Raw genomic sequence first — 14,221 nt, 5'->3', positions numbered from 1 at the left:
CTTTCAGATTACAAGTCAAACACCTTAACCCACTTGGTCATGCTGTACCTGTGACAAGAGACAAGTGGAGGGAGAAGTAAAATTTGTTTTTGCATTTTAGAAAATTAAAAAAAATTATTTTCTCTACTTGTACACACAAAACCTTAATTATTTCACTTTCTAACTTCACTACTTATGGGTTTTAAAAAATATCATTTCTGTTAAAAAATAATGACTTAGTCAACAGACTTCAGCATATTTAGTAAAGCAGCAGCCTTCTTCTTCAAGCCAGTTACAAATAATTATCAGGTTTATTTAGTTTGGGATTGGGCTCTTTCTGTTGGTTATAAACATGTACTTTTAGAGAAGTAGACATGATAAACAAAACCTTTCAAAATAATGGGGTAGTAGGAGGAACTGTTCTGGTAGATTAGTTAAATGTATTGATATCTCAGCAAATTAAAATAGTGGGGGGGTTCTTATTTTATATTCTAACTTATTAGTTTCTGAAATTTGAGTTTCTAATTTGCTAAATACTAAATACATTGATAGAATATAATAGAATATAACCTGATCAGTAAGACAAGAGGTCTATTTTTAGCATTTTATTAATAAATGTTTTGTCAAGATTAGATATTGAAACAATTAAAACATATATAATATTAACAGTTAAATTATAAACTGAGTTTTGATTCCAATTTCATGTGTATATTTTTATAATAAAATTTGAAAATAATCAAAACCTAGTGACATTTGGTCTTTGACCTAGCTATAGCAGTAGGTTTAATGTCTCTAGTTATGCACAGTATAAAGTTTTTTATTATTTCACATAAAAGAATAACTAGATTTTATTTATATGATTTCAAGTATGTTAATAAGTATCTTTTACAAAATAAAATGCTTTTATTCATTTTTATATTTCAGATCTTCCCTTCAAATCAACCTTTAATTTAAGGTAGTAGTGAGATTAGAGGTTGGCAAACTAGAGTATAATTTTGAAAAATATTACTAGATCTAATTTATTTTGATACTTACAATTTCATGAAATTCATGAGAGAGCCCAATAAAAGTTTGAATCATTTTATGATTATTTACATTACTTATATTTGCCATAATTATTATTTTATCTATATTTAAAAATACTGGTTTTGATTTGATTATATTTTTAATCATTCATCTTTAAAGTTTGACTAAGATAATAGCAGCAGTGTCAACAATAAAGGTTAACAACTTACTGGTTACCATGATTGATATTTTGTCTTTAATAAAAAAGTAAGTTGACTAAAAAATTACTTTGGTAAAAGTAATTCAAAGGTATTAGATTCTATATTACATAATTGTTTCATTCTGTTTATTACAAAACTATATGCTGAATATCTTAATTGAATATTTAGTCTAGATTTCTAAACATCAGGTGATAATACTGTGGCTTTCTTAACTCTGCATTAACCTTCAGAAGGTTTCCAGTAATTATTCTGGGGTTTGAGCAAACCCCATAATAAAAAGATTAATTTAAAAATATTTAAATAATAATAAACTATTATTTTGGAAACAAAAAACACTAACACTCAAAATATTTTCTTTTATTAATCAGAAAGTGAACATTGAATATTAGAGATTGTTAGTTTTTACCACTTAAACTGCATGTAACAAAATATCTGAATACTGAAGCTATTGAGAAAAACAAACATATACAAGTTTTCATCTGTCAGTGCCAATGTTTACAAAATACATGGGGTCTGTGAAAACCAAGGGAGACTAATGCAGGGTTAAGAAACTTAAAATTAAAATACGTTATTCAGTTTTTAAATGGTAAGATTATGAAATTTTATGAAAATTCTTATAACTAACAATTGTGCTTTCTATTCATTTAACATTATTTTTAAGGTTGCTGCAGCTAAAGCAATTTCTCAGGTCGTATTTTCACGTATTTTCATGGCAGCCCCTGGAATGAGTAAGTTAGTTGAATTTATGATGTTATTAAACAAAAGATAACTTTTAAAAATTTGCCATAGTCCACATGAGTCGTAGTAACTGTCTTAGAACCGTTTGTAATGGCCATTCAGTCATAGACATAAGCTTTCAATTATTATTCATCAAGTGAAGAATCCTGTGCCTAGTTAATTTATTTTGGCATTTTAAATAAATAGTTGTGTAATAACTTTCACAGGATAAATAATTACTGATATTATTTGAATATGAGTGTACTGCTTTACTTTGTTTTATTTGTTTCAAAATATAAATATTTACATACTGAAATTTGATTCAAAGAACACTTTAGCAGCATAATGATTCTTTAGTATGAATGCATGAGTGCAAGCCCTTGGCTGAAGCATTAGAGATATATAAATACAAGAAGGCAATAACTTAGAAAGAAGGAAAAACAGAATAACTTGTATTAAATGTCTAGCCCACGAGGTGTCTGTGTAACTAGCTTTAAATAAAAGAGAGTAATCATAAAGCTCATCAGAGTTGTTGTAACTGTATAGAAAATGCAAGAAGTAGCTTGCAAAGCTAAAACATTGAATATGTTTATAATAAACCTTATAGGATTTTTTTAGAATTACTTGACATTTATAAAAGTATTAAAATAAGGTAGATGAAGCTAAAGTCCAAGATTAGTTTCAAGTCTTAGACTTTTATTATGTAAAAAATTGTGTTTTGATACTCATAGTTGGCACAGCACAAATAGGCTGTTATTATGTAGCTTTGTGCTTAATACCAAACCAAACAAAAAGTTATTTTAAGAGGTTGTGGTATATAACACTTGAAATATATTATCATTTTCAAATAGTGATTGACATTTTGTAGTTTATAAAAGCACAATATAGTTGTGATTACAGTAATGTTAAATAGTGTTTTAGTTTTTATATGGTGATGTGAAAAGTGAAAGACAAACTTTTGAATGAATACACGTTAATTCGTGATGTATTTTTTGTAACTTATCTGATGGACTTACCAGATATTTACGTCAACCATATGTTACTGTGATGATCTAACTTTTTCTGAACACAGATTGTTTTAAAGTTTTCAACTTATGAGTTTGAATTTGTAAATTCCAACTAATTTTCAAAGCAATTTTTTTTCCTAAAATTTTATGTCACTATTGGGATTTGTTATACCACTTGTGTTTTACAGTATTAGTAAAATTTGCATAGAAGCTAGGATAAAAGCTAAAGGAATCCAGTAACTTGAATGTTAACTTTCAATTATCATTGCATAAAATGAATGAGATAAAAAGTGAAAAGTTAGTTGTGATGGTAAATTTGGTGACTTCTCCTCTTTAATCACAATGTAATAAAAGTGTGCATGTTATATTATTTCTTTAATATATCACATGATGTATGTCAGGTTTTGTGTTGCTTGGATGGAAAAGGAGAGGAGGTGAAAAAGTGCTTAAGACGATATTAACAGGCAATATGATTTATAGAGTATATTGCAAAAGAACTGTGGGAACTAATTCTAACTTCACTTGATTATATTGCTAAAATTACAGTAATTATGAAAAGTAAGAAAAAGCTTGAAAAATAATTAGTAGAGGTCAGTAAGTGAGTGACAACACCAAGAGAAATGTGACAGTAAAATTACTCAATAATACTGATACATGTGCAAAATTTTATTTCTTTGGGATGTACAGTATTAGAACACACATATAGGAATGATGATTTTGAAACTTTTAATGTTAAGAGAGCTGAAGAGCTTTATTCAGTGGATTTTGGGGATTACTAGTCCAAAATATTTTTATTTGAATTTAGGTCACAAATTGGGTCAAACACACTGTCCTAGTTTTAAAATATTTGTGAATAATGTGTGTTATTTAATTTATATAAATGACTACATCTCAACTTTGAATAGTGGTATTTGTATCAGTGTATTAGCTTGTTGCTTTGTCAGTGGCTGTACAATATATAGAAAAGTTCAGAAGAATATTTTCTTTACCAGTAACACATATAGTGTTTGTTTGATTTTTTTCAGTATACAGGCAACAAAAAAACAAGTGGTTACTTTTCTCAGACAAAATTTTAAGACAAATACATTGTTTTATTTAATAGGTACAGTCTAAAGATTAATTAATTGTCAAACTTAGGCTTAACAATATTAACAACAGGGTGCTGGTATTTGATTGTAGTATTTATAGTCTTTATTCTAATTCTACACAGAATACAATTCAGTTTTCTTATAGCAAAGCCACATTGAGTTATCTTCTGAATCCACCAAGGGGAATCATACCTCTGATTTTAGTGTTGTAAATCTGTAGACTTACTACTGTACCAGTGGGAGACTAAAAGCAGTGCATTTAAGTGCAAAGATCCTATTCTGTTGAGCAACAGATTTCAGCATGTGGCTGATGTAAATGAGAAACCATTGGAAGGAGGGAAACCAAAGTGGATAGAGAAGAATATGGATTATGAATATAAAGAGGTTATGGTTATAGGTGATTCCCTGACAGAACGTATGGATTGAAAATTGGGTAAATAGGGGGGGAGTTAAGTTATGCTACCTTGGGGCACAGGTGGAAGATGTAACTGATAGAACAAGAAATATAATGAATGGGACTGGCAACAATGCAGTTTTTGTTGTCCATATAGGGGCTAATGATATAGAGAAGAGTAAGTCAGAGGAATTAATTAATAACTGTAAGGGGTTGATAAAAACATTTAAAGATAAATGCCATAAAATAATTGTGTTAGGTATATTGTACCAAGAATTAATTATGGAGATTAAATTTTTAGTAGGTCACTAGAGCTAAATGTGAAGTTGAAATTAATATATAAGGATGAGTGGGTTAGCTGGTTGGAATTATTGGAACAGTTGAGTGAATGGAGGGAACCTTTTTGAATGGATGGTTTACATTTAGATAGGAAAGGTTATTGACTCAGCTGTGGAAGTTTTCAAGTAGGACTAGATAGTGGCAAGGGCAAAGATAAACTAAAATTAAACAATATTGAGATAGAGAGGAAAGTTTAGCATAATAAATCAATAAAACAGTAGGTATAAGAATAGGCTTAATTGTTACTATTGTAATGTTAGAGGCATGAAATAGATGACTTTAGGGCACTGGTAGTAATAGAAGATTTTGATATAATGGCAATAACTGAAACGTGGTTAAATGTAGATCATTTTGATGACAGAAATCTCTTTAAAATATGTGGTTAGAGGTTATTTGATAGGGACATAGTAGAAAAGAGAGTAGGAGAAGGGGTTTTATATGTAAATTTCTAGTTACATCTTATTGAACATGAGAATATTAAAGATAATAGCAAGAAGATTGAATCCATTTGTATTTCTGTGAGTAGATATGAAAGGAATATGTTCTTAGTAAGAATTTGTTACAGACCAACATATTTAAGACATATTGACTGGGAATTGTTAGATTCAAATGATAAAGGAGAAAGGTTTCTGGAAATAGTTCAAGATGGTTTTCTTCAACACTTGGTCAAGGAACCTACCATAAATAACCTGTTGTAAATTGGACAGCTGAGTTATTTAGAGATACTGAGCAATTGTGGTAGTATTTTTTTCAATATTCAAAGCAAATATATTCCTTACACAAAGAAAATGGTAGCTGCAAGTTAAAAAAAAATGGTTAGTTCACAGAGTGTTACAAGAGATAAAATTGAAGAAAATCATGACAAATTTAAGAAATTTAAATTGACTGGTATTATAGAAGATTTAGAAAATTATAGAACATCAAGAAGTTTGGTCAAACAGGAAATTAGGACATCCAGAAGGATGTATGAAAAAAATTTGGCTGAAAAGAAAAATTAACAGTATATTTTTTTTAAAGTACATTTGGGGTAAATAAAATGTTAGGAGGAGAATAAGACCCTAGAGGGATAACAAAGAAAGGCTTGTGTCTGATGATTATGAAATGACTAGGTTAGTAAATTCTGCTTTTTTTTAAGTTTTTACTAAGGAAGTATTAAGCAGTATTCTTCATCGTGAACAACTGATAGATGAAAACAAAGTTGAAGAAGACAGTTGCATAAATTCTGAACTTGTTAAAATTGGGAAGTGTAAAGACTGATAATGTTTTCCAGAGGGATTTAAAGGAGGTTAATGATTGGGTAAGTAAACCACTTGCCAAATTTTTTTGTAACTCTTTGAATAGTGAACTGATACCAACAGATTGGAAATTAGCTAATATCACTACTGTCTTCAAGGGAGATAATCAAAGTTACCCCAGTAATTTTAGTCTTACAACGGTTGTGTGAAAAGTTTTGGAAAGTTGATAAAAGATACTTTGCAAAGTCATTTAACAAAGTTTAGAATTTTATTAGATATCCAACATGTTTTCACTAAGGGAAAACTTTGCCTTATAAATCTCTTAACATGCTTTAAAAATGTTACTGCATATGTAGATGAGTTTAAGGGTATGGATTTGTTGTGGCTTGGTTTTCAGAAAGCATGTGACAAAGTGCCACAAAAAAGAGTTGTAAAGAAACTTGGGGGGATAAGTTAAGTAACTGAATAGAAGGAGTGGCTTGATGGAAGAAAGCAGAGGGTTGTTATAAATGGAGTTCAGTCAAACTGCATTAATTGCAAGTGGTGTACCTCAGAGCTTAGTCTTAGAGCCATTGCTCTTTTTTGATTTACATTAATGATATAGATGAAGGAACGGTCAATAAATTACTTGACTGATAATATCAAGGGCTTGGATGTTGCTGGCTGTGAAGAGGGTGCTGCTGCTTCACAAAAAGATTTAGGTCATTTAGTGATTTGGGCATATAAATGGCAGATTGGATTTAATTGTGATAAATGCAAGATCTTGTACGTGTGTTATTGTAATTTGAAATATAAGTATAATTTGGATGGGAATAACCTTAAGAGTGTCATGAAAGATCAATACTTGATCAGCCTCTTAAGCCATCTAAACAGTGTGCTGTTACTAATGGTAAGGCAAATAGGATTTTAGATTGTATCTACAGAAATGTTGAATACAAGTCTAAAGAGGTTATAATTTCATTGTGTATAGGTCACTGGTTAGGCCACATTTGGAGGATTATGCTCAGTCTTGGGCTACATACCTTAGGAATTACTTTGAATTTTTGGAAAGGGTTCAGAGGAGAGCTACTAAAATGGTACATGGGATAGAGGAGTTGTCATGTGAGAAGAGATTAAAATCATTATAATTTTTTTTTCTTGAAAAAAGAAGAGTTGTGGGGGATCTGGTTCAAGTACGAGGATTGTAAAAAGAATTGATAATGCTGATGCATCAACATTTTTCACATTCAACAATGAGAATTATAGAACTAGGGGACACAAGTGTAGATTAAGCAAGGTAGAAGCCATCTTTAGCTAAGACCATTTTATTTTTCAAATAAGATTGTTGGCCTATGGATGTTGTGGAGGCAGTCAGTATGGGTGAGTTTGAAAAAAGCTTCATAAGTATATAAATAATAAGAGCTGGCTTTAAAGTTTCTTTCTTTAGTTTGATTTATAGAATCGGACAGTGGAGATGTACCAGTTGGTCCCTAGTTGCTCATAAATATTATGTTAATTGTTGTGTAGAATAAATTGTGATTAACTATTTGGTGTTATGTATTCCTTTGAAAAAACACTCTTTTTAAATATTATTGTCTTCAGATTTTTCTGTAAGTATCCAAGATGTTCTTTTTTATCTTAAAATGATAACATTTTTTACTGTTGATCTTCTAGTACTGTGCCCAGTCATTATGGAAAACATCGAGAAGTATCGTTGGATGAAACAAGTTAAGCCATTTCATGCACCTATACAGACTTTAATTGTTGGATGTTTGTAAGTTTTTGAAACATTTTTTTTTCGGATATGTCTTTTCGTGTAATAGCTTTCCTTGATTATTTTTGCCCTCTATATGTGCAATCTACATTCACCATTAGTCTTGAGGTTCCCACCTAACATCATATGTTTACAAGTGGCATAGCTGTACATACAAATGAGCAAGCTAAAGTTCTAGCACAACTGACGCCCTTTATACAATAGAACACAGTCATCACACCTTGATTTGGCACTTGTGCACAATGATGTTTCTTTTTTTTTTTTTCTTTTGAACTATTCAGAGAGGAGAATTTTTAAGTGAAAGTATGTACAAATACTTTGCCTGTTGTAGAAGTATTTATTGTTGGATTTTAATTTTTTAACATTTTTTTGTACCTTTATATTTTGTGGTCTTTTATTTCCACATTATTTCATTAGTATCAGTAACTTCTACTTTATGTGAGACAAGATGTTCATGCTAGCCTCACACCTACATTAGCATGTGGAGTGGTGGAGTGTTTTGTGCAAATTGTATCTTCTTTTGTAGCTGACATACCTCTACATATGTGTCTTGTTCGTGACGGAAAGTTATTTGCTGTTTTTTTTTTTTTTTCTCACTGCCTATGCCTATCTTTGCCTAATCCTGTGGTTTCTGGGATTTTTTGTAATTTTTGGAATAGATTTCTCAGGTATATTTTCACCCCTTTTTATAATTTGTTCCCTACTTTTTCTTTTTGTGTTTTTATGCTTTCTCTCCAGTTACTTTTACAACTACTGAGGTACATTGTCCTCCTTCTTTTACTTCATACGACTAAGCTGAACTTAGTTGTATTGCCTTTCTTCAACCCTTCCTCCTTGTCTTACACTGTGTCATTCTCTTATTTTCCTCCATTTACCTTCTTTCTGTGGTTGTATACCATTCCTTTGGGAGGATTTTGCTGGACAGTCCTTCACTTTTCTCTGGTGGTTTATTTTCCATGGTATTCTTCCTTCATATTTGGTTTTGTTGCTGTGGTTTATTGGGGTGATTTTACTGATGTACTGTTTCTCTGAAGTCATATGTTGGAGTTGCATTACAGTGTTCTTCCCTATCCTCACTGATTTAACATCTTTCCCATGTTCTTTCTTTGCCTCTCTCTATCTCCTTTCCTCCTGCTTCCTTCCCTTTCACCACTTCCAGTTTCCCCGTTTCTATCCATCTTCCCACTGCTCATAGACTTCAGAACTGTCAGTCTTGGCAGTAACTACTCTGTAGGCTCAGGGATGTTGGGTCCTGTTTACTTAGGTTTACAGAAATTTGTTTTCTGTGTCTGAACTGTGTATTACCGGGAGTTGTGTCATTGAACTTTATTCTTCATGTTTTCTCTCCTCTTCTACTCTATCCTCTTCCCATTACTTTTCCTTCTTCATGGAGTCTTGTTTTTTCCCAACATTCTTGGCAGTGTTGTGCCTAGTAATTAAAGACTATTAGGTGGATTTCTCATCTATATATAGGATTTATTCCTGTCTTTTTATAATTCCAAAGGAATTTGTAACTAGGCATCTGGCCTAAAGTCTTTTCATGACTCATTTGGTTTCTTGACCTCTCTTGATTTATCATGGGAATTTTTTCTCATCTCATGGTAGTCTTTTTTCCCTAGGTCTTGGGATGACAGAGGTGGACTTTTTGGATTCATCTTTCTCATTCAGCTCTGTCCTGACAAGTCTCTTCCACTCATCCTCTTCTCCTTAAAAAGGTGATGAATTTCAGTTGGTTGATCAACCTGGAAAGTCACCTCTTAATCCCAATTAGTACCTCATTCACTTTTGTGTTTTTCAGTTTGCTTCTCCAAAGGGATCAATCTTCTCTTCTTTTGTGAAATGATTAGTTTTCCCATGCCTTTTATTCTCCATCTCTCACTGTGTGGGAGACTATTTTTTTTAGGGACTTGGACTTCCATGGAATATTGTACTCTTGGGTCATGCTTATTTATGATATAATGTTTCTGCATGATCAAATGGTTTCTTGCTTGGGAACCTTGTGCTACAACATTTTTCTTTCTCCTCTTTACCCAAAGACTTTATATGGTGACTTTATACACTCAGTAGCTTAGAGCAGTGTTTCTTAACCTTTTTAGGTCATGGATCTCTTTGATAATCTAATTCTAAAGGTATGGATCCCCTTCTCTGAAAAATGCACATATGTACACACAAAATAATGCCTTCAAACTTTACTAGTATGCCATTTTGCACGTTGTTTCAATAAAAAAGGCTGAATACTTAAAAAAACAATTTTAAAGTAGATTTGAAGAGTTTTATTTCAGCAGTCTTATTCTTTTGACTTTGTACATCTCAGAACAAAATATCCATATCTTGAATATGCTTTCTCAAAAAAACATTGTAAAGAAAAAAAAAGGATTTAATTACTTCATTAAAGCAAAAAAAAATAACCATCACTCTTACTGTAAAGTAATAGAAAGGAACTCAAGGAAAATATAAATTTTTTATCCTTTGTTCATGGATCACATAGAGGATGTTCCTCTTCCTTCTTCTCATCCAGGTCTTTACCTGTTTCAAGGTGCCTTCTGAATGAGGTGGAGAGCATGTCTTGATTCTCAAATGATTTGGGGTTGGTGATTTCATGATGATTCATCGCTTAATATCACTGTCTTAGAGCTTATACTGATATGACAGACTTTGAATCATTTTGTTATTATAATTTGTGAATTTGTAGTGATATCCACATAAGTGTAATCTGCTGTCTTCTGTATCACTTACCAGGTGGGCACTTGGTCTTGCTGTTTGTTTCCACACTTCACCTTTTTTTTTTTAACCTATTATTTATATATATATGTCCATTAGCTTGTCGTGTTTCTGGTGCCCTGATCCTTGTCTCAAGTTTTTGTTTTTTTAGGGTAGACAAGATATTTATATAGTAGTCCCTCAATCCTCTGGTGTTCCAGTAGCTATGCTCTTGTCTGAACATTCCTCTTCTAGATAGTTTTGCAACTTATCTCAATACCATACTTCTCTTTTTGGTTCCCAGTTTATCATCCCTCAGCTCATGCTGTAGATGCATTCAGTCAGGACTAGTACAACCTTGTCCTCTATGTTTGCTCTCATTTGTTTTCACCCTTGTGTGCTTTATACCATTCCAGTCACTCCATGTTGAGTCCTCCTGCTTTCTCCACACTGTCAGGCCCAATTGTGGTTTCCTCAATTGAACAATCTCCTCTTATTCCTTTATCTGTGTCATGCTTTATGTTCTTTAAGCCTTACTTCTCTTCCTCTTATCTGGCAGTGTTGACACTTTGGCTTCATGTGTGGGTTTTATCCAGTCCTTTGTGAGCCATTCCAGACTCTCTCATGTTGTAGTCTTCTTTCTTTCTTGATCCATTCATTCTTCTTTCCTCCTTGTTTGTCCACAGAAATGGCACATGTAGTTAATCTCCACATTGCACTTTCCTATCTTTCTATCCCCCATCTTGCTGAATTTTAACATGGCAGTTCATCCAGATCTTACTGCTTTTGATCATTACTGGCTATAGGGCAGATCCATATAATACTGTTGTGTTTTCTCGTTATAATAATGTATTCTCCTTTACTGTCTTTTTCTTTGCTCTTGCATTCATTTTTGCTGCCTTTATTTTCCTTGTCTGGCAGTCCCTCCTGATTGGGGTTAAATATTATCCTCCATACTTTTTGCACCCTTATTTTCTTGTTTGTTGTTCCATCTATCACTGAAGTTTTATATTTTCCACTTTGTCTGTGGCAGTAGTATGTCTAGCTTACATCATCAAGCTTGTCTGTCTGCCATAGTGGATTTGCTTCTCTTCTGCCTGTCTTGTTGATAATTATTTTTACTGCAGGCAAAAATTACACCCTGGTATAGAAGGAGATGAGTGTACACCTCTAATCTCACAGTGGTGATTGCACTATACAGTATAGGTGGGAGTCATCTGTATTAGGAAGGAGTGTCACATTTCTGTTGGTGGAGGATGTTTGCATTCTCATTTGCATGCTATATTGCTACTTTACCATGTGTAAACACATAATGTTAGGTGGGAGCCTCAAGGTTAGTGTCGAATGAAAATTGTGCATATAGCAGGCAGTGCAAATTAAGGAAAGCTATTATGTGAGAAAAGAATAAATATCTAATGTAAATACCTTTACAGTGTTGGAAAGTGTTGACTTCTAAGGTTAATTGTTGAATATTTATAAGATACTCCAAACTGCTAAGTGTTTCAAATCAATTATTGTTGGATGTTTTTAAGACATCTGAAACTGCTAAATCTGTGAAAGCAAGTTTGTAATTTTGGAAATTTCTAAACTACATCTTACCTTGTTAGACTTCCATTAAAGTTTAATGTTGAATATGTGTAAATATTTGAAACAAGTAGATGGTTTTATCTGGTTTTAATTGTTTTATCTTTTAATGCTTTTGACCAGTTCATGTTCTCATCTGTGTAAGCATTAGTGTTTTACCACCATAGAATTGTAAGATATTTTTTTAGGGTTTGTGGTGCATACTGGTGCAATATAGTTTTTGGCAAAAAAGTTAGAGGAAATGAAAAACAAAGTTTTCTCACCAGATAATAGTAGCTTTCAGTTACCATTTCGTTCTTGCAGCTTCAACAGCTCTAGTAGTACGAGAATCACAATATGTTCAGTTGTGTATTGAAGTTCAAATCTTGAACCTTCCTTTTTACAGTCTAGGAAATTAACAGCTAGGCTATGAACAGACTTTTATGTTATAAAACTAGTACATTGGTACAATATTTCTTGTAATACTAGCCCTGATGAACCTGTGAGAGTAGAATATTGGCTGGAATTAAAAATAATTATAACCTTGAGGGTAAAGTTTTCTTTCTCTAATTTTATTGCCACATTTTGCTTTGATATGTTAGAAATAAAAAATTAAAGAATATGCAAGCTCATTTTTATCAACTGTTATTCATGCCCTTTAGTGAGTATTTACCCTTCTCAATAGTGCTTAACAACAGTGAAGATATCTCAATTTTTATTTTATTGTATCTATTTCCTTTAATTTCTGATGTAGAATATCCCCCAAATTATTTGCTATTTGTTTTAATTTTTGATATGTAATATAGCATTACTTTAATAAAAGAAGAGTGTTTGAATGTTACATGTACATGTGTATTAAGGTGTCTTACTATTTTTTAAAACTGAAATATCATTGATGATGTGGAACTAAACATTGTAGGTTATATGTACTTTGTTCATGTAGAGAGATTAACTGCATTATATTAAAATAATTTTGGAGATGCAGTAGATGTCTCATTTCTTGTCATTTTGTATGTCAGTAGTGACATATTTTTATACTCATGACATGCTAACATACCTCACTCTGCTGTCACCTGGATGTTGATTTGGTGTTGGATCAGTGTAAATCCATTCAACAAGAGTTCTCCATCTTGCTGTTTCCTGAATGTCAGTTCCTGCATATTCAGGCAATGAATTGAATCAGCCAGCATACATCCTCAGTCTTACAGCTGCCTAGATGTCAGTTTCCATGTGGTCTGTTGTTGGATCAGAGTAGGATCAGCCAACATGTCCCCCATTCTATTGTCTTCTGAATGTCATTTATCAGGTGGTCTAATGTAAGATTAGTCTATGTGCCCTCCCACCCCACCCCCCACTCTACCATGTTCTGGATGTTGCTTCCTAAGTGACCTGCATAAGTCATCATCTTGTAGAGGTTATTCTTCAACTGTGAACCAGACAGAAAATTCCTGTTATGACTGTGTGGTTCTGCACTAGAGTTGACACACCATATTTACATTTTTTCTTCCTACCATTGCTTGGATATTGAATTCCTGGGTGGCATAGTGTTGGAAATGTACTGGGTCTGCACACACATACTCAGCCTGGGTTGTTGGAATGTAAGTTACTTTTCCCTTCTTGCTGGTCATGAGGTGAAGGTGGTTGGCACCTCTTACTACTGTGTTTTGTTTTCATGTCATTTGAATGTTGTGCTAACTGATGGGTACATTGTGTTCAGTCTTAACTTTTTTGTTAGGCAAAATAATGATGCATCTATAACTCATCACACACCTAGAATTGGCTCTGAAAATTTTATATCTCAATACAACTATGTATGTGGCTGTTGTGAATAATATATTTAAGAATACATTAAATCTCTTTGATAAACTGGCAAACCCAAATGCAGTTTTTTCTGAAGGAATTTATTAAGCAATGTATTTAGTATTCTAAAGATTTCTCTTATAGATGATTATATGAGAACTGTCAGACATTTTTGCATTTGCTGTGTGCATGGTCTCATACAAAGTAAAGAAGCTTAAATTGGAGAAATAACCCAATATGACCCAGCATATTTTAAAGTGCTGACACTTCTTGTGACTCAGACAGTTACTGAAGGTGAGATGTGAACACTTGATGTGTAAAGGATTAGAAGAGTGTGGGGACACGACAAACAGCTGGCCTGATTGGTTCTGAATTGGACTAAATGTATTTTCAATAATGGATATGGTGAACATGTACAGT

General features: G+C 32.5%; 1 protein-coding gene across 6 annotated transcripts in view; it reads left to right on the top strand.

The window, feature by feature from the left end:
* The window catches only part of LOC143240213 (sideroflexin-2-like), an 80,804-nt gene that overhangs the window by 48,675 nt on the left and 17,908 nt on the right, over positions 1-14,221 (top strand). For all 6 annotated transcript variants that reach the window (XM_076482321.1, XM_076482315.1, XM_076482317.1 and 3 more), the window contains exons 8-9: positions 1,867-1,933; positions 7,639-7,738. In XM_076482321.1, coding sequence (XP_076338436.1) covers positions 1,867-1,933; positions 7,639-7,738 — 167 coding nt within the window. The remainder of the gene's footprint in view (positions 1-1,866; positions 1,934-7,638; positions 7,739-14,221) is intronic.

Source organism: Tachypleus tridentatus, chromosome 13 (assembly GCF_004210375.1).
Source record: "Tachypleus tridentatus isolate NWPU-2018 chromosome 13, ASM421037v1, whole genome shotgun sequence".
Classification (NCBI taxonomy): Eukaryota; Metazoa; Arthropoda; class Merostomata; order Xiphosura; family Limulidae; genus Tachypleus; species Tachypleus tridentatus.
This window is presented reverse-complemented; position numbering and strand designations above follow the sequence as displayed.